Below are 27534 nucleotides of genomic sequence, written 5' to 3'. Positions count from 1 at the left end.
CCAAAAATTCTAAATTGACTAAAATTATTTTTTAATTCTATATCGGTTGTGAGACACTAAAGTTCATTGTCATTTCCTGGATCATTCAAAGAATGTGAAGTATGAAAAACCTCTTATTATAATGGAGATTTGGTGTTTGTAAATGTATTCTCCAAATAAATTCACTGCGAGTCTGGATGTGTTCCCTCTTGCTCGACAACCACAATGCTGTGTGCCATGGATTTCTTTTCTTTCATATTCTCTTCTGACTGTGGTTGTCGTCTCGCACATTAGCAGCTGCGAAGGGATGCGCGGTGACTCACAAGTATAGAAATAAAATAAAGCTAAAGAAACAAAAGAAAATACAAACTCTCACACATTCTACAAATATCAGTTGTGTATATGAGTGTGACCAAGTTCTTAGGTCCATATGCGTCTCCTGTCAACATCAGCCCATTCAAAGAGATTTAGTAATTTTCTATCTATAAATATAAAAGCGAAAATGTATGTACATATGTGTGTACACTTTTTGTGTATCTGTAAAAGGCTTTTTTCGTCGGCCTTCTTAGTCGGCTTGCTCCTTCTTAAGACTTTTTATATCAAGTCTAAATCGTAATATCTACGACTTAAGAACGGGGGTCGCGTGTGTATTTAATTTTCCCGACTTTTACCAGCTATTTTTCCATCGCCGTGTCTTAAAAAAGCGAATGATGGGGTGGGGGAAACAGTAACTGGCTTGCAGCGCAAAACTAGTTCAAACATCACGTCACTTAACTTCCTCACACCTGTATATTTCACTTTATAAACCTTAACTTAACATGCTTATCAATTCCTCTCCCCTCGTGGCCGAGATGGTTAGGTGGCTAGCTTTTTTTCCCCTTTCATTTCCACCTTCGTGTCAAGGTTCAAGCCTACCTTCCTACTAAAACTTTTTTTTTACACCTCCAAACACCCGGGAAACGCCGGGTATCTCCCCCCCCCCCGCTAGTCTATAATATATATATATATATATATATATATATATATATATATATAAAAGCGAAAATGTGTGTATGTATGTTTGCTTTTTGTGTATGTCCAAGAAAGGCTTTTTTCAGAAGCGGTTGGTCGGCTCACAACTTATTAAAACTTTTTATATCACATATAAATCATAATATCTATGAGTTAACAACGGAGATCGCCTGTCTATTTAATTTGCTCGACTTTGGGAAGATAAATATTCAACAGTTTTCGCTCGCCGCGTGTGGATTAGGCTTTTTCGTATAATAAAAGCGACACTAATTCTGGCGGTATTTTTTCGGTCTCAATTGCCGGAAATGTCCGAAAGCAATCAGCTTTGATCAATGTGAAAATATTTTCCTTATATCAGACAATTGCTATTCAATTTGTACATGGGAGCTCCCCCCCCCCCCCCAAAAAAAAAAAAACATCTTGGGGAAAATAAAAATAAAAAAAGCGTTCCCGCATTAAATAAAATACTACCCCGCAGTCAAAGTTGACCTCATTAAGTCATTAAAACGTGCACCTGCAAATTCTAAGTAATTAAATAAATTCAAACATGTTTCCGTTAGTATGTCGCGGTGGCCCAGTGGTTAACGTCGCACGTTTTTTTTTTTTTTCTTACACTTTAATTTCCAACTTTGCCTCAAGGGTTCTTTTTTTTAACACCAAACACTCGGTCAATGCCGGGTACCCCCCGCTAGTTTTATATAAAATGGAAAGTATGTGTGTTTTTGTATGTCTGCCAAAAATGTTTGACGGACACATCAAACAATGACAAAATTCGTGTTAGAAAGATCAATCTCTTGGATGAAAAATATCTAAAAATTGGCAAAAAAGATTAATTCTTTCTGGGTCAACTGGGCCGTTTCTTGCAAAGAGGAGTCACTTTTGCATCAATATTTTTGCCTAGCAAGTTGAATGTACGTTTAAAAAATCATTATTTTGATCCGTCATAAATCGTCATGGCCGTGACAGCTAACGCGTTAGCTTTTTTTAACCTCCCTTTCCTTTTTTGCATTACAAGTTCGAGCCTGCCTACTGTGGCTAATTTTTTTTTTTTTTTTCTGCTCGCACAGGTACTCGCTATTTTGATTGAGACAAAAGCTGCTTTGATTCATTTATTTTTATTTAATTAATTTTTTTTTTTTAGGGGGGTGCTCAATATCCTTAGTATAACAGCTCTCTCCACCCAAGCAACGCAAGGTATCCATGCTAGTATTTTATAAAATGATTCTGGCATTTAATTGGTCCCACGATTTATCGGAGAGGGACCTATTTTTTCAGTGGCGTGAGTCCGTTATTCCAGACAATTGCCAGATAACTGTCCATTAGTTTTTCCTGAAATTTTGTCACAAATTGTATTTCATTAAATAGATGTGCGCAATAAAAAAATTTTTTTGCGAAAATTCCCATTACATCCCCAGGGGCTCAAAAGAGGTTAAAAATGCCCCAAAATGGACAAAAATGACACGTTTTTACCCCATAACTTTTGATCCATTCATTAGATTTTTCTGAAACTTTGCCAAAATGTGGAGTCTATTGTTCTTACTATAAATCCAATATGGGTGACTTTGGGAAAATTCTGGTTTGCGTCACCAGGGACTTTTAGTGCTAAAAACGCCCCTTTTTGTGGCTCTTTTTTCATATTTCTTAACAAAAACTTAATATGTCTGACTATATAGTGGTTTTTCACGGGGGTCAACTCAAATATACATGTGTTAAGGTCTGAAACTGCACCGTTATCCATTTACACTGGGATTCGGCGTCCCCAGGGGTTCAAGAGGTAAAAAATGCCCCAAAATGACACTTTTTGCTTCATAACGTTTGATCCATCCATTAGATTTTCCTGAAACTTTGCCAAAATGTGTGGGGCCATTGTTCTTAATATAAATTCAGTATGGGTGACCCTGGCAAAATTCTGGTTCACATTCCTCCGAAACTTTTAGGGCTAAAAAAACATGTTATTTTGGAGCTCTTTTTTCATATTACTCAAAAACTTGATATGTATGTCTATATAGTGGTTTTCCATGGTGCTGAATTCAAATATAATGTCTTAAGGCGTTAAACAGCACCGTTTGTCCATTTTCATTGGGAATCAGCATTTTCAGGAGCTCAAAAGGGGTCACAAATGCCTCAAAATTGGAAAAAATTACACTTTTTACCTTATAATTTTTGCCCCATCCATTAGATTTTTTCTGAAACTTGGCGAAAATGTGAAGGCAATGTTGGCTCTTCACACTTCTCGCATTCACCATTTCTTCACTATTTTTTGTGGCGTCATTTCACATGCAACACCAGGGAGAGACCATGCAGCTTGTTGGTACATTTTTATCACATCTAGTTATAAGTATAATTGCCAAAATCTTTGTGGTCATGTTCTTTTAGTATGCCAGAAATATTGCAGGAAAAAATGGAGAAAAATAGAGAAGAGGAAAAAGAGGATGATGTAAATTAAAAAGGGGGGGGGGGAGTAAAAGCAAAAGCAGCTTATGTTTAATGGTGAAGACTTAATGATAGAATCTATTTATTTTAACAATTTGTTAGACTCACAATGTACCAATGTTGACCCAGGAGGTCACAGATCATCTAGGTTACTTTATATTTTGTTTTTTTTTCTTTAGCTTTCATGAGAAAAACATAAAACACTTACAAATGTATTGCTTTATAAAACAAATCTTTTATTTAAAAAAAAAATTTTTTTTTTTTTTTTTTCTTTTAAGGGGTCAAATAAAATTAGCTGACTTTGGTTTGGCTCGGTATTATGAACCAGAAGATCGGGACAGATTATATACAAACAAAGTAATTACACTTTGGTACCGTCCACCAGAGTTGCTCTTGGGCGAGGAGCGATACGGGCCGGCTATAGATGTATGGAGTTGTGGGTAAGTAATAAACTTCTTGCTTTTTTTTTTTTTTTTTTTTTTTTTTCCCCCCCTAATAAAAATGGGCTGGAGTTGGTAGCTCAATAGTCGACCCAGATTCCTAAAATGTTAAAATATTCGATTTGAATAACAATTATAATTCTTATTCTGACTCCACCAGCTTAATTTAAATTTTTCCATTTCCTTGTGAATTTTTTGTCCTGACAAACCCTCAGTTACTTATTAATTATTATTAATATATAATACTTCCTATTAAAATATTATTACGCTATAATATTCACAATAAAAACATTATTGGCAAGGAATACCTGGTGTGAATAAAAAAGCAGTAGTTATAGAAAAAAAGGACTTTTTTTTCTTTTTTAATCGAAAATCTTCCAAGATCTCCTGTTTCTTCTCTTCTTTTCTCTGTTCATGTATCTTTTTGTTTCCTCTATCCCCTCCCTCTTCTTCTCCATTTCTTTTTAAACATATTCTTTCTCTTTGACAGCTGGTTAAATATAATAGCAAGAAGGAAAAAATACTGACTGACGGTTTGACTTAGTTTCAGTGTTGTTTTTGGAACAGCAATCAGTAAGAATGCAAAGTAAATTATTTCTGACACTCCGTGCACTAATTTGGTACAAGTGAATTAAAATTACGTTAATTTATTAAAAGCTGCCATTCGCCCATGCGTCGAGTATTGTTGCCACATCTGGGCTGGTGCATCTACCACTAGTCTCTCCCTCTTAGATAGGGTCCAAAAAAGACTTGTCAATCTAATCAGTCCCACTTTATCAACTAAGCTCCAGCCCCTGTCCCATCGCCGTAATGTTGCATCAATGTGCCTATTTTACAAATATTTAATGGAATGTGTTCTGATGAACTCGTTTCACTTGTACCCCCTAAATGTACATATCGCTGACAAATCCGCTTAATAAGATTTCACCCCTTCACTGTTGATGTCTCTAAATGCCAGAAAGATTTCTATTCTAATAGTTTCTTCCCTCAAACAGCTACACTTTGGAATTCCCTTCCTACTGCCTGCTTCCCTGGCTGTATTGACATGCAGAAGTTTAAATATAACATAAGCAAATATCTTGTTAATCTTTCCTAGACATAGTGCCAAATATTAGCCCCTTACATCTAAGTGGCGGTATGCTTTGTAAGGGGTGAACATGAGTAAAAAAAAAAAAAAAAAAAATCAGCTTTGGATCATATGGAATCAGTGATGTAAAATCTGTAAGTTCATTTTTCGTAGTTTCTGGGTTTTAGTTGTATGCACAGGAGGAAACAGAACCTTCTTTTGTATAATACATTATCATAAAATAGCCACTATAAAAATATTTTTATGATAAAATAAATAATATAAAGTAGCCTTATAAAAATATTGTTACGATAAAATAGCCCATATAAAAATATTGTTACGATAAAATAGCCCATATAAAAATATTGTTACGATAAAGTAGCCCTTATAAAAATAGTTACGATAAAGTAACCCTCTAAAAATATTGTTACGATAAAGTAGCCCTTATAAAAATATTGTTACGATAAAGTAGCCCTTATAAAAATATTGTTACAATAAAGTAGCCCTTATAAAAATATTGTTACGATAAAGTAGCCCTCTAAAAATATTGTTACAATAAAGTAGCTCTCTAAAAATATTGTTACGATAAAGTAGCTCTCTAAAAATATTGTTACGATAAAGTAGCTCTCTAAAAATATTGTTACGATAAAGTAGCTCTCTAAAAATATTGTTACGATAAAGTAGCCCTCTAAAAATATTATTACGAGAAAGTAGCCACTTGAAAAAAAATGATTTGATAGCCACTCTAAAAATATTACAATACTCACTATTATTATATTGTCACAGAAATATAACATCAATTGAAACTTCTAACAATATAATTATAAATGTGGGCTAAAAAATTTCTCACATGTTTTCTCAATGTAAATTGCTTCATGATTGACGTAATTTTACAAAAAAAAAAAAATAGAATTTAAAAAATATAAATGTTTATCTGCTAAGTTTTCTCTGGATTGTTGAATAATTATTACCTATTCAATAAATGAATATGCAGTTTGTTTTATGTAAATCTATTTTCTCATGCTTCAGGTGTATTCTTGGAGAATTATTTACCAAGAAGCCAATATTCCAAGCCAATACAGAGCTAACACAGTTGGAACTGATAAGTCGAACTTGTGGCTGTCCATGTCCAGCCGATTGGCCAGATGTCATCAAATTACCTTTATTTCATACAGTAAAACCAAAGAAACAGTATCGAAGGCGACTTCGGGAAGAATTCTCTTTGTAAGTAATAATTACTTTTACTCTCCATCCTCCTGCCATTCAAAGCAGTCTGCTTAACCTTGATTTGTCAGTTAGTCATTGTCACAACTGCCACCCAATAGTAAAGATCAGTACCGCATAGTTTGGCAACGTAAAAATTCAATTATGGTTTAGTGATTCTATCACAGCAAAATAATTAAAAAAAAAAAAGGGCCTTATATTTTTAGTTTGTAAACACATTTTGAACATATCGTCCACCAACATGGGATTTTGTTTCAAGACACATTTGTGCCATTCTTGAACTAACGATTATTTTATTGTCCAATTGTCTACTCTTTAACCCTTATCCTCAAGTGGCCTCTTTGCCTTGATAAGTGGCGCTGCGGGGGGGGGGGGGCTATCTAGGAGTAATAATATCCTGTAATCTCAGGTCTTATATATCCAATAGAGTTAATGAGGAGCTTTATGTGTTGCATATTCTGAGCTACCAAATTCCTCCTAAATGGAATTTGTTGACTAGGCTTTACAAAGCAATGATTCGTTCTCACTTGGAATACAGGTTCTTAATGTTTGCCGGAGTTGGCAAGATGTTCTCTGATTCTCTTGAGCGTTCACAGCGTTGTGCCATCATATATATACTACATATCCTCTGTCACGACCCTGTTCCCTTTAGAGTATATGATCTGCTTAGATTAGATCTGCTGTTTACTCGCCAGAATGTAACAGTTGCTATTGTTGTCTACAGATTATTTCATAGTTCTTGCCCCATCACAATGCTTAAATATCGCTTTGTGCTGTGACTGAACTGACCAAACCTATGACGACATACATTCACTTTAACCCTATGCATAATCACACTGTTGTTTGCTTAGATATATACCGGCAATCTACTTTCGCATTGTGTTCTGCAGTCCTGAACATTTTGCCTCAGAATTGTGTGAATGAACATGTATCACTGTCAGAGTTTTGGAGTTTTGTATTGTGTAACTTGTGCTGTCCCAAGTTTTATGCATTCTCTAATTAACTAAGTAGCCTCTGTTTTATAACCATGACTTAAGGGGGAGAGGGTGAACTAATCAAACACATATGAGGAAAGGAAATTTTTCTGAAATATCATACAATACAGAATTTCCACCTGACCATGCTGATGCAAATAAGAACAAAATGCAAGTATAAAATATTGAAAAAAGAAATAAATTTTATTAATAAAAGGAGAATTTGTAAAGCTTTTTCCACTTGTCTTAATTTATTTCAGTTTGTGTCAGTCTGTTATATTTCTGCATTGTATTATCTTCTAGAAATTTACGTTATATACATATTTGTATAGTTATTCTTGCAATAACCTTAAAATGTATTTGTGTCCATTACTCCCAAGTAAACTTTGACCCGATATTGTAGTGTCTGTCGGGGTTGAATCCATGGTTTAAATGTAACATATTAATTACAGAAAATTCACAAAATAAATACCATAAAAACAAACTTTAATCTTCAATTCATATCTATTATATATGAAATAGAATCTATAGAAAAATAAAATGGAATAATGGATAAACTAGGATAAATATAAAATGATGACATAAGGCAAATACATATTTTACCTTTGATTTATTGAAAACTTTTGTGAAGAATGTTGTACAGAAACATAATGAATCTCTACCTATATATAACTTTTGTGTGGGTTTGTTCCCTATGGACTAGAAAATGGTTGGATTGATTTTTTATTTTGAAATTTCACACAAATGTACTTTGTCTGGCAGTGTTCTTAGATAGGTTTTTGTATTGGAATGCCCTCTGATAGGTATCAAAAATTGATAATGACTTTTGTATTTTAACTTTTGCATTTCAACAAGCCATTATATAAAAATAATTTTATTAAATCAGCAATAAGTTCTTTACAATGCAATGTAGACTACAATGTATTGTGGATTGTCAGTGGAGATGGTGGGGGAGGGGGGTGCATGTGAAGCTTCTCCCGGTGCATCAAGGTGGATCTCTGACAAGAGCAGGAAATCAATTAATTTGATTGAAAAATGGGGAATTTCACCAATTTCAATGGCAATAAAAGTATTGAACATTTGTTGATCTTAATTCAATCGTAGGCAATGTCTGGTCTCCCTGCTAAAATCCATGTGGTGAAAAGGCAGAAAAACGAGGGCAGTGTTGAGAGAAGAGTAGTTTAAATGGAATGTGAGTAGATCAAAAGATTTCATGAACAAAGTTTCTTTGCTAGAACTGCCCGCCTATGGAACACTGTTCTATTGGCCTGCTTCCCAGCAGTAAAGAAGTTCTTCTGGAGTCCTCCCCTTAAATAATTCAAATTCTACCCAATCTACACCATCAGCGATCACTAAACTAACACCTTACATTCATTACCCTTTACCCTTGAGTGGCTTTCGTACCTTGATAAGTGATGACCTCTTTGTAAAAAGAAAGAAAAAAAAAAGTAATATGGTCAGTGACTTTCGGGGAAGAAAAAGAATTATCGGAGAGAGGAATAAGGGTGATTATAAATCATTGTGACTGGATGAAAATAGGTTGGAAAAGTATCTTGTGCAACTGTTTTTTTTTTTTTTTTTTTTTTTTTTTTTTTTTTTTTTTTAATTTGCTTCCTCCTTTTCTTAAAGCATTTTCATGATTTTACATTTATTCCTTTCAATTTTTTGTCAGTAGCATGATTAACATCTAAATTAATTTTTGTGGTTATAGTAAAAAAAAAAAAATGTTCCGTCACACAAAATTTACATAGAAAGGTTGATAATAGTCAGCTAATGTACTTTCTAACTTCCAGCGTAGTGCTACTGGAAGCGGTAACAAGAAAAATCAGTTCCTTCACTTTTATTGTTCTTCAGTATTTCTATGGTGAAGCAATTTTTTGAAATAAGAGAAAAGGACATTATTGAAAAGTGCACAATAAAAATTAATAGAATTATACAGATAAAAATAACACAATTAGTCTTTATTAAATTGTTCATTGCTTAAAAAGACTTTAAAAAGTGTTTTCAATTAGTTTTTTTTTTTAAATTTCAATAATTAATTAAAACGACTGAAAATATCTTTTCAATGATTATTAAATAAAAAAAAAAAACGAAAAATTGGAAAAACGTAATTAAAAAAAAAAAAGTACATGCACAACTGAGATATAGGCATGCGGAAAAAAAAAACAAAAAAAAAACAAAAGACCTGATTTGCTTTGTCACTACTTCCGGTAGCATTACGCCGGAAGTTAGAAAGTACATGAGCTGACTATAATCATTTCAGTAATGAAATTGAAAATAAAGCCTTATATCAAGATCAAACAACTTGGATAAAATTTTACATGAAATTCAATGGTAACATTAATTTGTTTTTTTTTTGTTTATTGTCTTAAAATGTTGTGGGGAGTGGGGTCTACATTTTTTACCAACCACCTATTTTATGTATAAATCTGAAATTAAAAAAAGAATTAGAATAATAGTGGTAATATGAAGGTAGAGGGCTGGATACAGACATACACAGGTTATCATTCATTTCCTGACATAACATTGGAGAGGTCTGCTTGTTTCTTCTAGATTGTGTGAATGTACTGATATATGTGTGTGTTTGTGTGTGAAAATATTGCCCTGAGGACAATTGTTTTTGGCTACTGTAGATTTTTGTTGTTGACTCCGTTTCCCAAAAACAGAAGAGACCAGCTATAGTGAAAACAAGAACATAATGAGATTGACTCTCTACACCTGAAAATGTAAGGATAAGCAAAAGTTTTATCTGTGGCTTATTTCTTCATATTGTATGAAAGTATTCCCAAAGTTATGCCATGGAACCGTTCATAACTCAAAAACTATTTTTCTTTTTACTTTTAGTCACTCTAAACAAGGCATATTGCCACAGAAATGTAGACTGCTACTGTGGATTAGGTGCCAGATTTATAGGGGCATCCTAAGTGGGGAGTTGTGCAGCGAGAAATGATGATACAGCCATAAGAAGAAAATATGGATGATAAAGCCATGGCACACACCGTTTGGGGTTGGCAGGTTGAGTGGGGTAGCATGTGGTGTCATATCGGTTCTTTCACCAAAATTCTTGAAGACTGCTACCAGAGAAAAGTGGTTTTCTATGAAGGGAGCAAGGCTCAACTCGACCGTTGTTGTTGAGATGGAAAGGGTAGAGGCCAGCTCATCAAAGCATTTTTTTTTTATTATATTTTTATTATAGCAGAGTTAAGATCATGTCCACATGCTTTGGGAAATATCCAAAATATAGAAACGATGTTAATCAAATTATCCAGTTGTTGATTGTCCATTGTTCACTACATTATAGATTTTTCAGAAATATCAGATTTCATGGGAAAATAAAGATTTTATATCATATCTATTATAAAAGGATTTTTTTTTTCAGACAGAGAGAAGCCTGATGTGTCTATGCTATTTAACCGACATGTTTTAAAAAGTGGGTGGATTTTTACAAGTTTTTGAAATCACTTCACTTTGAACTGAAGTTCAAAGCACTATGACAAGGTGTAGGACTTTAATACAATAATTTTAAAAAACAACAAATACTCCTGGGCATTGCCGGATTGAGGCTGCTAATATATATATATATATATATATATATATATATATATATATATATATATATATATATACACACACTAGACTACCCGTGACCCGTTGGGTCAGTATGTTATATTAGCTATGGATTAATGTATGAGCGTGACACTTGTGACGTAAAGAAAATAGTTTTTTCTGACATAACAGAAACATTTCTATGAAAGTATATTAAAATGAAAAAAGAATTATAGATTTCTATGAGTCATTCTGTTTATAATTTTTTTATTTTTGAATAAAAAAATAACTTACAGCCATTGAATTATAAGTGGTTTGCCATACTTATAGGTAAATGTGCACTGAACAGATACCATAATACTTAGTTAAATTCAAATTTTGATATATCTTTTAATTTAAACGCGAAAAAAAACCAAAAACAATTGGGACGCTGAAAGCGTACAGTAAAACAATACGTTTTATGTTGCGTTAATTATTTATGTGTAACGCAAATTAAAAACATTTTCAGGGTTATTTATGTCGGTAGTGTAGAAAAAAATGTATGTATGTTTTTTAAGAAAGGTGTATTAAAAAATGGAGAATAAATTTTTTAAAAAATGAAGGCGGTGGGTAAATCGCCATTGTAAAATGCTCTTATGGTTATCAACGGGTTAAAGATTTATAAGAAAATTGCGTTAAAATAACTTAAACATAATACGGAAATGAATGATGTAAAAAAAAATTTTTTTAAATGCAAAAAGTCTAAATTGGATAATTTAAGGGAGGGGGGCAAATGGGATGCTGAAAACGTACACAGTGAAACAATACGTTTTATTGGTCGCGTTGATTATTTGTTTATGTACGCATGTACAACCGGAAGTCGTAAACCGGATGTGTGGTTACAACACCCATTACAAGATCATTTGAGTTTTATAATTATATAGATTAGTGATGGGATGATTCCAATATTATTCCTCAATTCCAATAAGATTACTGATTCTGTTCTAAATTTTCGATTCTGATCCTTTCTGAATATATGGGGGGGGGGGGCGTCGGATTACCACAAAACCTTATGTAATAGGTACATTTACTTTTTTTTTTTAGAAAATATGAAAATACACTTTTGGGTATGAGCTATAGATTTTAGTTTTACTGTTAGTTTAAAATCAATAAATATTTATCATTAATATGAGCGGTGGAAAATTAGGTTTAAAACAAAACAAAAAAATGAAAACAATTGTTTCTGGGCATCGGAAAATAGGCACAAATTTTTCCAATATGATACCAAAAATAATTTGCTTTTTTCCAATTCATGATTCTGATTAATCATCCCCACACTAATATATATATATATATATATATATATATATAAATTACTATAATTTTTTAGATACTTACAGACACTAGGGTTTCATCCTTTCAGGGAATCAGCAGTGCAGAGTGACACGATTACTGCCAGTTGGAAAATTCAAACCCGGCCACGAAGCCATCTGACTCCATTAGAAAGAAGCAAACTTCACGACCAACCTTAACTGCAAAAAATATTATTGAAATTTAAACATTTATTTTTAAATGTCATAACATCCGTCCAGAGTGATCTTATAATACGCATGCGAGCTTAAGTGACTGACTTTCATTTCAACTTTTTATATATATATATATATATATATATATATATATATAGAAAGAGAGATAGTGAGTCACAGGAAACAGATGTTCTTAGCTGCTCTTTGCTCTCCTCACAAAGTTTCTTTTCCTTTAGAAAAGCATTCGTTTCCCATGACTCACCCTATATATACAGAGAGAGAGAGAGAGAGAAACTGATGTTTTTTAAGGAAAACAAAACTTGGGAAACGGATGTTTTTTAAAGAAACAAAACTCTGCGAGCAGAGCAAGGAGCATTCAAAAAAACATTTGTTTTCCATGACTTACCCTGTATTTGTGTCTATATATATATATATATATATATATATATATATATATATATATATATATAATAAGCAATGTCCAAAGAGGATATTCTCTTTATAGATGATCTTATCTTTCACTAATAGAGTCTAATAGACTAAATGCTTTGAGTTCCTGCTGGGTAGTATCATACATTTTTTCCATTTTTATTTTTTTAAGTAAAAAAAAAAAGACATTATTTCATCCATTTGTATTTTTTTACTTTTTGTTTTTCAGTCTACCTAAGCCAGCATTAGACTTACTGGATCGTATGCTAGAGTTGGATCCTCGTCGTCGTTGCAGTGCAGAACAAGCTTTAGAATGCGCTTGGTTAAAAGATGTTGACCCAGCACACATCACTCCTCCAGAGTATGATTTTACTTTTTGCCTTTTTGTGTCCTTGAAATTTTGATTTGACTTAAGTCCTGCATTTTCTAATTTGAGTATTGCAAGTATGATTGCTATTTGGATTAGAAAAAGCATGGATGCTGAGAGATGCCAGAGAATGATTGGTTGAACTAGATCACTTGCTAGAAGGAAGAACTTGTTTGAAATAGACTTAAATAGAATAGTTGGTGCTTGGTTGTGGAGATGCACAGTCCTACTGTCTTTATGGCCAACCTAGAAGTGTTAAGTGAAACTTCTTTGGAATCAGTTTTGTTGTGGCTAATAACTCAACAAGCAGGGAAATTATCCTTTGAATAAAATGACTCTATTAATATTCAGCATGTCCACGTTCTAATATCCACTTCTGTTAGCATTGAAGAGGACTTCTAGGATGGCTGCTTGTTTTCACGTTTGTTTAGTCAGTGGTTCTCAACCGGGGTCCATGTAGACCCCCATGGTACATGTAACGTTAATATTGGTTCAGTCTTCCTTCAAGATAAACTGTTGATATGTTTTTTGGTTTTCTTTACATTACTGAAAAATAAAATAATCTATAAGGGTTCACCAAAATACATTATAAAGAAAAAGTCATGATTAAAAAAAAGGTTGAGAATCATTCGTCTAGATAAAGACCATGAGATATTCACAGAAAGTTTTGAAATAAATGAACCAAGTTATGTCTTTGAAGCTATTATGTGAATTTGTGCTAACATTTACTGTATGTCTGTGAAAACTTAGACAATGTTCAGCAAGCCAAACAACTCGTTACACATTGGATGATGAGAATACTTGAAATTAAATGACATCGTGCATTTCCAGACGAGATTGCTCCAGGTATGGAGTGCATTCATGCCATTTTATAACATATTTAATTTGTTACATTGTAAAAGTTCCTTGTGATAGAATATATATAGTCCCTATTTTTATTATGATTCAAATGAATAGTCCCTATTTTTATTATGATTCAAATGCATAGTCCCTATTTTTATTATGATTCAAATGCATAGTCCCTATTTTTATTATGATTCAAATGCATAGTCCCTATTTTTATTATGATTCAAATGCATAGTCCCTATTTTTATTATGATTCAAATGCATAGTCCCTATTTTTATTATGATTCAAATGCATAGTCCCTATTTTTATTATGATTCAAATGCATAGTCCCTATTTTTATTATGATTCAAATGCATAGTCCCTATTTTTATTATGATTCAAATGCATAGTCCCTATTTTTATTATGATTCAAATGCATAGTCCCTATTTTTATTATGATTCAAATGCATAGTCCCTATTTTTATTATGATTCAAATGCATAGGCCTTAACAAAATAAAAAATAAAAATAAGAATTAATTCAAAAGGGAAAAGCTTAGTTTCTGTGAAACAACATTCTGTAAATAGATATTTTGTTTTATGGGTTTAAAAAAACTAAAATAAATTAATTTATTTAAAAAATTGTATTAAAAGAAAATAAAAGGGGTGTGTTCGATTTATACTGAAACTGGACTCTATTCAATATAAATTGAAAAGAATTATGTGTGTAAAATTATATATGTTTGCAACCAGAGACAGTCAAATAATGCAAAAATTGAATTATCAATTTTGTGAATAAAACAATAATTAAACAAATAATTTTGAAAATGATTTAAATTCAAAGAAATCATTTAAATACAAAGGTTACTAGTGCAGAAATATATATTTTCAAATCAAATTTATAGAAAAATCTGATGGATAATTTCTAATGAGTTTCTAAATAATAATGTTATTGTTTCGTACAGCCCGTATTCTGCATAAATACCAAAAAGCTGATTAATGAATTTTGGGTTCTTATTTAGAATTCGACTTAATCAAAAATAACAAAAATAGAAAAGATACATGCAAATCTTTGTCATGGAAGGAAAATGCCAAAAATCACATAAATTGATGTTTTTTTTTTTTTTTTTTTTTTTTTTTTTTTCATAAAATCAAATTTTATGACACGTGAGACAGGAGAGCCAGGAGCTGCCATGTTTTTTAGAATACGTCAAAATTCAAAGGCGGACAACCATGGTTTTCATAAATATGATTATCACAAAGGTCGTGTGATAACTCAATTCGACTACTGAGATTTTGTTTGTATGGAAAATAATTAAAACTTTTTATTTCATTGAAAATTGTAAATTTTGATTGCTTTTTAGTAGAAAAAAAAATACTTCAGTAATTTTTGGAATTTTACGTCTCCTGATGAGTACATACATCATAAAAAATTTCTGTGTTTAGAATTTTCTTTTTTTTTAAATTAAGTCAAATTCTAAATAAGAACCGAATTTTATAAGTGTTATGAAACTTGTTGATGCAAAAAATTCAAAACCATTTGAGAATAAATATGTAAACAATTTTAGTTTACACATTTTGTTTTTAATGGAAATATATTTGACTTATACTTTTGAACAAATATAAACATTACTGTTCAAAAATATTTTTATATAAAAAAAAGAACTTCCTCACAGAAATAATAAACTTGAAACATTCTTTTCATACAAAAAAAGTTTTAATGTAATTTAATAAATTTGAAAGAAAGAAAGGAACAAGTTAAAACACTTACAGTTGAGACTAAATGTTTATTGACTCCTGGTATTGAAAACTCTGTAAGATTTATGATGCTATGACAAGTTTTATTTGTTATTAATAGAACATTCTGGAAAAAAAAAATTACCTGCAAAAATTATTTGTTTTTAATTTTAAAAGCTTTAAAAAAAAAAAAATTTTCAACTTTCTAATCCAAATTCACTTTTTTTTTATTTTCTTAAGATACTTATAAGAAAATGTACAGTTGATTCAACATTTTGCTGTATTAAGAAAAATGAGTGTAAAATAAATCTTATTTAAAAATTATTTTAAAATGAGTGCCTTTTTAACTAAAAATTAAATTCACACATGAATTTAGTAATTAAATACTTTCAACAAATAGAAAACTTCACAGTATTTTCTTGTAAAAAAAAAATATTCCCTTTTAATTTCATGTATCCAAATGTAAACATAAATGCAGTCACTTTTGGACCAGTTTTATGAATCCCGCTACAATTTCTCTGAGAATTGAAACAGAAAATAACAATCCTTCATAATAATCAGTACAGTGAGTCCATAACTGAAGGACTTGACCTGTGACACTGGTAGATTATGTGACTTTTAGTGACATGGCATGCTATATTTACATTGGCCTAACAAAAGGCCACTCCAGGATAAGAGTTTGTCAGGTAGACGGTGAAACATACACATCAAGGATTGGGGTTAATGGTTGAAATTGGGCGGAATGTGATTATTTAAGAATACAGTTCGATAAGAATAATTAACATGTTGTAGTTAACTGGAAGACAGCCCTATAGTATTGTGTTCCAGAAACAGGTATGTTTTGGAAAGAAATTTTTTTTTTAATATAAATTTAGTATAATTTTAGACACACAGAAAGGTAAATTATTTGGAGTGGATTGTAGGTAGACGAATTTTTGCATTATCTTTTTATTTATTTATATTTTGTTTTTGTTGAAATTTGTTCTATTAATTTTTTGAAAATTAAAAAAAAAAAAAACAAAAAAAAAACAAACGTTCTCATTTTCATTGTAGATTTCCACGGGACCAAGATTGCCACGAAATGTGGATTAAGAATCGGAAACGAAGTTTGCGAGAAGCAATGAAACGTGAGCAAGAACTTGGACATCACCAAAATATTCCACCCAAAGGTAATCCTCCACCTATTGGGGCTTCTAAAGGTCGAATGGCTAGTACCAGCAGCAGTGGTGGGAGTAGTGAAAATCCAAAATCTTACCCACATATGTCAAGAGACGGCACTGGACACGGAATCAATATGGAAAAGTCCAAAAATGAAGAGCCACCTGTTAATAGTCAGAACTCTGACTCCAAAGATGCATGGATGTCAGCAAGGAATAAGGATTCTTCAGTTGCGGGCACAGACCTGGCTGAAGGCAAAGACGATATGGTTGGTTCTTCTTCAGCTGATTCCGAATGCAAGTCCAAGTTGGTAGGCTCTCCGAATCCGCAACAGTTGCAATCCATAATCCAAATGCTTAAATCCAGTCAGAGTGGTCTAAGTGTGGAAACTCTAGCTAAAAAACTGAACGTGCGCTGTGATGAGACAACAATCAAACTCTTGGAGAACTTGAACAAGCAACTTCAGTCTGGTGGCAATCCATCAAAGTCTGATTCCCTAAGTCAGTCAGTAACTCCACAGACCCCTAAAACACCCAAGAGCCCTCCCCCTGTTTTCCCAGGTGTGGACAGACCCGCAAGTAGCCAGTATCGACATGGTAATTTTGCTCATAGAACTTTAGAGAATTCACACGTATTAGAATCAAAAGATGGTATTAATCATGGTGGCAGTGTCGTTGCTGGCAGTAGTTATAATGATGGTAATGTATTGTTGGATGAAAATGGTACTAAGGAAGATCCAATCAAAAGGCTTGGATCACAAGGAGGTGATATGTCTGCAGGCGGGTTAGCCTTTGATAGCACGTCTATGCCTCCTGATGGATATACAAACAGTTTAGAGGATGCATATCACAATCAATCCAGATCACAGGAAACTGCAGCTACAACACCTGTTAAACGAGAAAAGACTTCGTCATCGGCCAATACGGGATCAGCTGGCAGTGGTGTTGTGACGTCGCAGGCGATTCTAGAAAGTTTGACGACAGATGTTTTAATTGCAGGTAAAGCTAACTTTGGGTCGACACAAACGGTTCCTTCGGCGGGAGACTTTGATCAAAAGCCTGACCAGTTTCCGTCACCCATTGAACAAAAACACCCTCAAGCCTTTCCTGAAGAGATGCATTTTCCTCCTTTGGGACATATTCCACTTCACCGGCCGCCCCCAAGCGGTCCTCTACCCACCACTAATACAAATCCACCCGTGGGTGCAGCACCTATACCTGTTGCTGGCAGTGATGGGGCAGTGTCGTTACGAGCAAAAGTTCAAAGTTATTTTGACACCTATGGTCAAGATTATCCATTACAACCTCGGCCTAACCAGCCCCCGTTTGGATTGTTAGAAAGTCCACACGGTCGGAGAAACTATCATGGGCCAGTTCATCCTGGGCCACCACCTCGGCCACCTGGTCACAGATCCAATATGCCACCTAGGGTAAACACACCCTCATCAGCAATACCACCACACACTGTTGCAAGCAACATGGGTGCAAATGTTGGTGGTGGGATGTACCAGACAGGTCACATGGGATGGTAGGCACAGACATCTTTTACTTCCATCTAAAATGAGGAGTAAAGAAAGACAAAAACATCTTTTTATATATATATATATATATATATATATATATATAATTTTTTTTAATATTTTTATTTTTGGTTATTTTTTATTTTTCAGTTCTCTCTCTCTCTCTGTTTTCATTGTCATTTTTCTTTCATTTTTTTCCGTAAGCCTTCCCTGTCCAATGTTCATCCTAAATAAATGTCAATTTTCATTTCTTGTGATAAAAAAATTCTAAGAAATGTTTTTTTTTTTTTTTTTTTAATATAGTTTTCTTATACACACATGCACATACATGTGTATGTAATGTGTGTGCTGATAGGTACACAATTTTGAAATTCTAATAAAAGCGGGTTCCGTTTATTAAATTGTCTTTTAAAATCTTTTCACTGACATTCATGAGAAGCAAAACCTTTAAAAATCATCAAATTTTGTTCATTTTGGTAAATTGTCTTTTTAAAATCTTTTTTTCAACTAACGTTTGTCTTGGAGGAGACGAATATGATGAGAATTTCATCAATTGTATAACTTTTCTTCTAAATGTTACTTGAAAGAAAATTTTAAGCCTATTTACTAAAAATGGACCCACTTTTATTAACAGTTATATATATATATATTTATTATTATTATTATTATTATTTTTAGCAAATTTATCAATTTTTACTTGAAAATATTTAAACAAAAATGGCAAAAAAGAATGAGTTCCATCATAATTCTGGAGACTTCTCGTCAAATTTTGTTGTAATAAGGTGGGGATGTGTGAAAGAGGGGGGAAGCGTTTATAAAAAAAAAAATTTTTAATTTGGAGACTCAAGTTTTTTTTAATTTTTTCTTATTATAAATAATAGAAAAAAAATGTTTATGTGCTTGCTTCCTGCTAATCCAAGAATAATGGCCACAATAGTATTTATTTTATTAAATAGACTTTGGCATAATTAAATCTTCCAAGTTGCTTCGGAAGTCTGTTATTTTTGTTTAATAGATGTTTTAATTCAGACTATGGTGTGTGTATGACTGGTATAATGCATATTATCACAACCCATATGACCAATTATGTAGTAGTAGTGGTATCACCTCCTTAAACCAACAAATTCTCTTGTTCAAATGATCATCTATCAGTTAATTGTTGATAATTGGTTTTGTTTTCGTATCAAGTGACTGAAAAGTATATAATTTTATCCTTATACGATGCATATCTTGATATCTTACTCCTGGCATAATATACGTTATGAGACAAGAATTATCTAAAAAAAAAGATTTTTTTAATCTATACTATATTTATACGGCATAATCACGTTGACACACCGGTTCTCACTAGATCACCAAAGTTAAGCAACGTTGAACGTAGTCAGTACTAAATGGGTGACAATTTGGGATTTCCAGGTGCTATATGTACTCTCTGCTTTTCTCGTCTTGGATTTCTTGTCACTGGACTCAAACAGTGCGATTCAGGAGAGATGTGGTTGGGATTGCACAACCCTTGCCTCACAATTACAGCTGCCCTACAGGGGGTATCCTTTGTCTTTCGAGACTGAACGGAGGCATTAAGCGATTGATATTTGTTCTCTGTCAAGGGATGTAATTGAAAACCAAACCCTATACCAAGATCAAACAATTTTTCTCAAGTAAAATTTTATCAGAACTGTACGGTCGTATTAATTTTATTTTAGTAGATTTTACAATAATAGTATAGGCCGTGCATTTTCACCAGATCCCTAAACAACAAAGATGGTGTTATCTTAATTATATAACTTGAAAATTTTACAAATTAGATTAAAAAAAAAACTAACAAAAATAGTAGTGTGAGGGTTCATGGCTGGGAGCAAAGTGTGTACAATAGAGTACTTACCATCGCTATATGTGTCTTCTGTTTTTAAAATGTATACTTTAAAGAGTTAGGGTATACTTTCAAAGTTTATTTCATTTGTTCATCATCATCATCATCATCATAGCTCTATCTCAAAATCCATCATCGGGTAGTGTCCAAAACATCCGTCAGGTCCGTGTCAGAGTATTGGTCCGTGAGGAAATGTGTGATGGTTTGTATATCGGAAAATATCGGAAAAAAGTTATATTGTATGTATCTGTAATGGAATGAAGTTCTCCTGAAAAAAAAAGTCCACTTAATTTCATCAAGTAGTTTTTTTTACAGTGAAAAAACAATTTGATACCGAGCAAAAAGTAGTCATGTTTTGGTTTTTAGGAAGAAAACCTAGTATTTAAGATGGGGAGGGAGTGTCGGCGCTTTAAACTGAGTTATCTCCCTGTGGCATGTTCTAAAAATTCAAACATGGCTACCTTCAGTGTGCTGTCATAAAAACATGTTTTTCCCCTGTAAAAAAACAAAAAAAACAAAAAAATAAACTACACTATCAAATTAAGTGAAATTTTTTTTGGGAGATCTTCAGTCCAAAACAAATGAGTACAATATAACTTTTTTTGATATTTTCATTTTTTAACGTCTTGATTAAACTGTACAAGTACCATTATTTTTATATTTTTCATGGCAAATGATCTGGCTAAGTACCAAAATAATTGTTTCAAAATTTATTAGGTGTCCTTACCCTGCATTGCTTTTTTTCTGTCATTGTTTATTTATATGACTGAAATAGGATTTTTTCATTTGCAAAGAAACATTAGTGCTTATGCATTATAATTGGATATCAAAAAATGCATTTTAAAAAAACACTTGCATCATTATGCGTTATGTCAAAATTGGTAAAAATTATGAAAAGTGATTGACTAGAAAATAATTACAAGAAAAAATAAAATTTATCAAATAATATAATTTTAGAGGTTTATAACAAACTGACTTATCTTCCTTGTTTTCATTTAATTTTAACAATTTCAAATTAGAAGATGGCAGACCGATAACTAGAATGTACTTTTTGGAGAAAAAAATACTTTTAGCATATCTTCTATTTGACCATTTTTTTGTGATTTTTGCTAATTTTGGCACATAATTACTTAATAGTGTTTATACTTAAAATGCAATTAAAAAACTTTTTAAGATATACAATTATAATGCCCAAACACTGAAACCTTATTTGGATTATATATAAAATATATTTAAAAAGACTTTGTAAAAAATAATTTCCTAAATATGTTTATCTTGTGAAGATTAAAATCAAATTGTCTAGAATCCTTATTCCAATTTTGATGAAAATCCATTACATGATTTTCATTCAAGAGAAAATGTTTAAAATTTAAGAAGGTTTTAAAAAATTGAAATTCAGGGGATTTTGCATAATGACACTAGATCAAATTCAATGCAAATCTGAATTTTCAAATAGAAAGCTGTTCTCATATTTTATATCCTAAAATTCTTATAAAAAAATATTAAAGACATTAAAAGTTAAAGAATATTCATTAATTGGTGTTTAAAAAATGATTTCTAAAATTTCCAAAAAGTTGGGTGTGTCTGAATTTTCACGCTGGCTGGCATGCTATTTTACATGCTTTGCATATGACTAAATTAAACATAGCTGATATTTGAACCACTTATACTTAATTAATTTGGTATTGAATCTTGTACATACACATATAAAGATATAAAAATGCCTAAAAAAAATGTTAAAAAATTGATTGCTTAATTTTTCCCTCTCACACAGTCAAGTATAAAATTGATCACAATTTAAACATAAGAATAAATGTGGAAAGAAAAAAAAGCATCCACAAAAAAAAAAAAATAGAATTTGGAATTGCATCTTAATAGGCTTTGTGTCAGTTTCATTAATACACAGATTATATAAAGTATGCTATGGAAGCACTATTATGAAATCAATTTAAATAACGTTCTATTGAGGGAAATCGCATTAGTTCTGTACCGTGTCATTGGTAGTTTGAAGAGAACTTGAGACAAAGGGTTAGCTTCTCCAACTTCCTTTATGATATTACTAATCAAAACCAAAACTGTTCATCAGATTAGATATGAAATTTGATAAAAATCAATTGGAAATGAATTTTTTTTTTTTTTTTTTTTTTTTTTTTTTAATTATTTTTAGCACCACAGACCAGTATTTTCCAAAAGTGATTGAACAGATTTAATCATGTATGTTTTCTTAAAGCTATTATGGTCAAAACTGTCTAGGTAATATATATAAGTATATTTGAGGAATTTTTCTATCTTTTCCCAGTTGTCAACATTCTTCTAGTGGCAAACACAATTATTTCATTAGAATATTGTTGGTATTTTTGTCACTAAATGTCCAGTATGAAATTGATCACGTTTTTACTTGGGGTCACCCCTGCTGTTCATGTTTGGCAAAGTGGCCCATTGGCATTTCTCTTGGTTCTTTCCTCTTGGTTCTGGGTATGGAGTATCTTGACTACAAAATTCAACTGATTATATTGTGTCAAGAATTCAGCAAGGCAATCCGGCACTGTTTGGTCCTTTCTAAACTCCCTTTCTCTCAGTAGGAGGAGGTTCTCTCCTATCACTGTATTTTTCTCTCCTGAGGTAACAGTTTAGAAAGGACTGGGCAGTGCCGGATTGCCTTGCTGAACTCTCGACACAATATAATCAGCTGCATTGCTCCATAGACTGCACATTTTGACTTTTGCTAAAACCTCTCCAAATCTAGTTTCAATCTTTTTTTTTTTTTTTCTTGTTAGTATTATAATAGATCTGTCTGGAATCATTTTTACCTGCTATTAGACATAGAGACAACATCACTTGACCATTATTTTATACCAATATTTAAAAGCAAGGAAAGAAAGAATTTAATCTGCTTTTTGTGTCCGATGAAAAATATCTTTATTATTATGCAGTGAATTTTGTTTGACTCCACAATCCTGCAGGTAACCTTAAATATAAAATGTACCTTTTCTGAAAATAATTTAGCATACCTTGGCTGAACATTAATATATTTTTTTAGAGATGACTGCAAAATGGTTTTTATTCTTGGATTGTTTTTGTTTTCCAGGATTGGACAGAAGTCCAATTCATGTGGACTTGTAGGTGTGTGCATGTAAGTCTTTGCTATAGTTTGTATACTGGTATTCTGCTAATTGTCGATGTTTTTTATTTTTGTTTATTTTTTATTTTATTTATTTTTTTCCCCCCCATTTTTGTGCCAGGAATTCACCACATGAGTGATGCGAAATAATACAAATTAATGCTTCAGTGAATTTATTTTTTCATGTTTTAATTTAAGATTATTAGTTTTAAAAATCAAAACAAAAAAAAATTACTAGATAAATTAAAATAAATATGGATAAGAAAATTATTCTTTTTACTTTTTTTCTAATGCATTATAATTTGAGGATTATTTTTACATTGGATTACACACGTAGATCATATTTTAAGTCTAAATTTTCCATCAAATCATTTTAGGACTAATTTTTCCGTTTTATACTTTAAAACTGCAATTTTTCAGTCTTGTTATATTTTAGGACTAATTTTTCATTCATATATTTTAGGGCTGTAAGTTTTCTGTTATTTTACAATGATTCTTCCATTGAATTATATTTAATGACTAATTTTTCCATTAAATAATTTTTTTCGGTTGCAATTTTTCAGTCGTATCATATTTTAGAACTGTAATTTTTCCATTGGATCATATTTTTGAAATGGGATCCATTAAAAAAAAATAAATAAATAAAAAATAAGAATCAAGACATGACTTGTCACAATAACGCAGCTGATGAAAACTTTCTCTAACCTATTTACATACAGCTGAAAATTGACAGTTAAAAATGTAACTGTAGCTTCAAGTCTCATGGCTTATTGTCAGGCATTTAAAATAAATGACAAGCAAGTATTTATATTTGGATTTTTGGGACTACGTTGAGTCTATTTTGTCAAACTTTGGAATCTGCACAGAATTTCAAACAGAACCCTGTATTTAATCCACAGGGGTAGCATATTCTTGTTCAGTCAACCATGACTGGGTAAGAGTCCTAAATAATTTGCAATTGTATTTTTGAGTTGTCCATACTAAGAATTAAGCCTTCAGTCTTGAGGAATGTAATTTATTCAATTGAATTTTATCAAGCATTCTATCCACTGTGTCACGGGTTCTTGCGGAAGGACCTGTAGGCCAGTGGATAAGAGTACTTGGCAAAACGTTGTACAAATAATATTCAAGATGAGAACAGTAGTTTGAAGAATCCAAGTAATATGAATAATGAATCCGCATCTTAAAAATTCAGTACCGTACAAGCAAATTGCTTGAAAGGAGACAGGAATTATATATATATATATATATATATATAAGAAAATATATACTATTTAAATAGATATTTAATGAATGGTGTTTAAAATTGTAACAATTATTAAGCTCAATAAAAATGAATTTCCACTTTCAGAGCTTGTATATTATTGGTTATCATTCCAAAACCAGAAGATATCTATACATAATATTAAATGAGAGATGAGGAATAAGTTATATATAACTTCATTATATCATCAAAACAATAAGGAAAAGTTAAGGGGGGGGGCTCTTTAGGCCATTACATTTCAAAGCTAAATGCTTCTCATCAGAAGAGAAGGGCCAAAATTATACAAAATGCAAATATAAAAAAAATAAAAACTGGCTTAATGACATTTAGGTATGAAATGAGAATGAAGGAATAGAATAAAATGGTAAATAGTAATTAAAAGTAGGTGCAACATATAAGGGAAAGTTGGAAGGGTAGTATATATATATATATATATATATATATATAATGATTAGATTTTTTGGGGAAAAAAAAAATCCAGCAGAGTTCTCAATTAAAAGGAAAGTCCGAAAAATAAGAGCGTATTTATATTTTGTGTACAGAAAGTTGTTAGATAAGTCATTGGTACCGCCGGTTTCAAGCCTGATAATTAGGACCATTTTAGATATCCATATCAAGTTCTCTTCAGCCAATACTCATCTGTGATGAGATGGATATCTAAAACGGCCCTAATTATCGGGCTTGAAACCAACGGTACCAATAACCTATCTCATCTAACAACTTTCTGTGCACAAAAGATATATATATATATATATATATATATATATATATATATATATATATATATATATAGACTTCTATGAAATATTGGAGATCATTAAAGAAGAGCCAATAATAAAAGAAGGAAAAATAGGGAATACCGAAATGCATATATAAATAGATAAAAATAAAGCGATCCCCCCCCCCACACACACACACACAATCCTTTTCTAACTGTAAATCTCATCAATTTGGTTACTCTAGTAATAATGTTTTTGTACCTTAAAAAAGACCAAAGAACAGGGGTAGGGATAAAGGATACTGAAACACCACTATCAAAATAATGAAATCCAGAACTGAAACATGACTGCACTAGTGCATCCTTTTGTCACATTTTATATATTTTTTAAGGGGTGGGGCTTTCCTAGTATTTATTGCAATAGTATGCAATACATAGAACCTTATAATATGCTACTCGGGGCATCCAGCCTTGCCCCCTCGTAAAATACGCTTAAATATATTTTAATTCATGCAGATTTTGTATTAATTATTACAGAACCAATTCTTTATTGATTTTATAATGTATCTGATATATAATCTATAGTGTTGAGTTCAAAAGATAAAAAAAAAAATGGCTTGGGTGCAATCTACTAGAATCGAAGCCAAAACATTTAACATTCCAACCGCATTTCCAGCATTTGAGCTATCGACAAAAATATTTCAAATTAAACCACTTCAAGCAATGAATGAATTTGCGCATGTTAAAAAATAATAGACATGTCGGCAAGCTGAAATAAATGTTTTGCCTTGCGGACATTTTCTGTATGCGTTATTCATCCATCCAAACAAAGATTTTTTTACTCATTATAAATCATCATTGGTTACTATTTCCTGTTAATTTGAGTGTTATGTAACCAGTGGTTTAAGAGTTTATCAGTTAAATATTTTCACACATACATACATCTATTTATATAGGTTAGTTATACCAATTGAGCGTTGCCTGGGATCAGTTACATTCAAATTTGTTGTGTAAATATTTCTGTATCCTATAATGACACTTTTTTTTTTTTTTTTTTTTTCTTTCTTTAAGTTCAGTATTTATGCAAAAATCAAATTAGGAATGGTAGCTCTTAATGACACAAGGCCGATAGCCATTAGTCGCATGCTCTCATGTAATACATGACTGCGGGAATGTAGGATTGACATGAAATTCTTAAAGATAAACTAAAATGACCGAATAATGGGCTGAAATGACTTTAATAAATAAAAGGTAAATGACTTAGAATGACTTTAATGAACTTACGGATGAATTGAATGACTTGAATGCTTAAAAATAACTGGTATCCTTCAAAAACAACTTGAATGATCTGGAGAATGACTTGAATGGCTTTGAGACTGACTGGTTGTAAATTGGGTGATCATTTTACATTAAATTAATACAGAAAAGTGATCCCCCACTTTATATCACAATAAGTACAGCATGTAGTAAAAACAGATACTACACTTTGATCTTCATGGGCAAAAGGCCAAGAAAAGGGTATTTATTTGCTCCCCCACCAAGCAAATTAGGCACAAGGCCGATTTTTAATGTGAGGAGTGAAGGGGAAATGGGGACCAACTTCCCGGGGAGTAGGGGAGCTGGATAGTGACAATTGGTATGAAGGGTTTCCCTACATTGACCAAGGTCTTATATGTGGGGCTGCCCCCACACATGGTCTTTGCTTGCAGTATCTGCCGGAACAGATACTACACTTTGATCCTGGCCAAAAGGTCAAGAAAAGCTGTATTTATTTGCTCCCCCACCGAGCAAATTAGGCACAAGGCCGATTTTTAATGTGAGGAGTGAAGGGGATAATGGGGACCAACTCCTCAGGGAGTAGGGGAGCTAGATAGTGACAATTGGTATGAAGGGTTGCCCCTATATTGACCAAGGTCTTATATGTGAGGTTTCCCCCACATATGGTCTTTGCTTGCAGTATCTACCGGAACAGATGGTATTTATTTGCTCCCCCACCGAGCAAATTAGGCACAAGGCCAATTTTTAATGTGAGGAGTGAAGGGAGGGGGAAGGGAAAAAGGGGACCAGCTCCCAAGAGGTGGGAAATGGGAGCTGGTTAAAGGTCAGGCATGTGGGGTTGCCCCCACATCTGGTCTTTGCTAGTCATAGCTAGTCATAGCTTGCAGTATCTGCCGGAACAGATGGTGTTTATTTGCTCCCCCACTGAGCAAATTAGGCACAAGGCCGTTTTTAATGTGAGGTAAAAACCAGCTCCCCTAAAAGTAGGCAAAAAGGGGGCACTCTGGTTACCAAAAATAATAATTGTCCCAGTATAGAGGGTTTCCCCTCCATTGACTGGTACAAATTATC

General features: G+C 32.3%; 1 protein-coding gene across 3 annotated transcripts in view; it reads left to right on the top strand.

Annotated features, from left to right (window-relative positions):
• Nucleotides 1-27534, top strand: part of LOC145263751 (uncharacterized) — a 209758-nt gene that overhangs the window by 161528 nt on the left and 20696 nt on the right. Inside the window, exons 7-11 of one of the 3 annotated variants that reach the window (XM_080120770.1) lie at nt 3702-3863; nt 5959-6153; nt 12837-12968; nt 16589-16704; nt 23171-23220. In XM_080120770.1, the coding sequence (XP_079976896.1) occupies nt 3702-3863; nt 5959-6153; nt 12837-12968; nt 16589-16704; nt 23171-23205 (640 nt within the window). In that variant the 3' untranslated portion in view covers nt 23206-23220. Of the gene's footprint in view, nt 1-3701; nt 3864-5958; nt 6154-12836; nt 12969-16588; nt 18361-23170; nt 23221-27534 lie in introns of those variants that run through there. The other 2 variants (XM_080120769.1, XM_080120768.1) reach the window with 2 other exon arrangements.

The sequence above is a fragment of the Euprymna scolopes genome, chromosome 39 (genome assembly GCF_053919585.1).
Source record: "Euprymna scolopes isolate OS-2025 chromosome 39, ASM5391958v1, whole genome shotgun sequence".
Classification (NCBI taxonomy): Eukaryota; Metazoa; Mollusca; class Cephalopoda; order Sepiida; family Sepiolidae; genus Euprymna; species Euprymna scolopes.
This window is presented reverse-complemented; position numbering and strand designations above follow the sequence as displayed.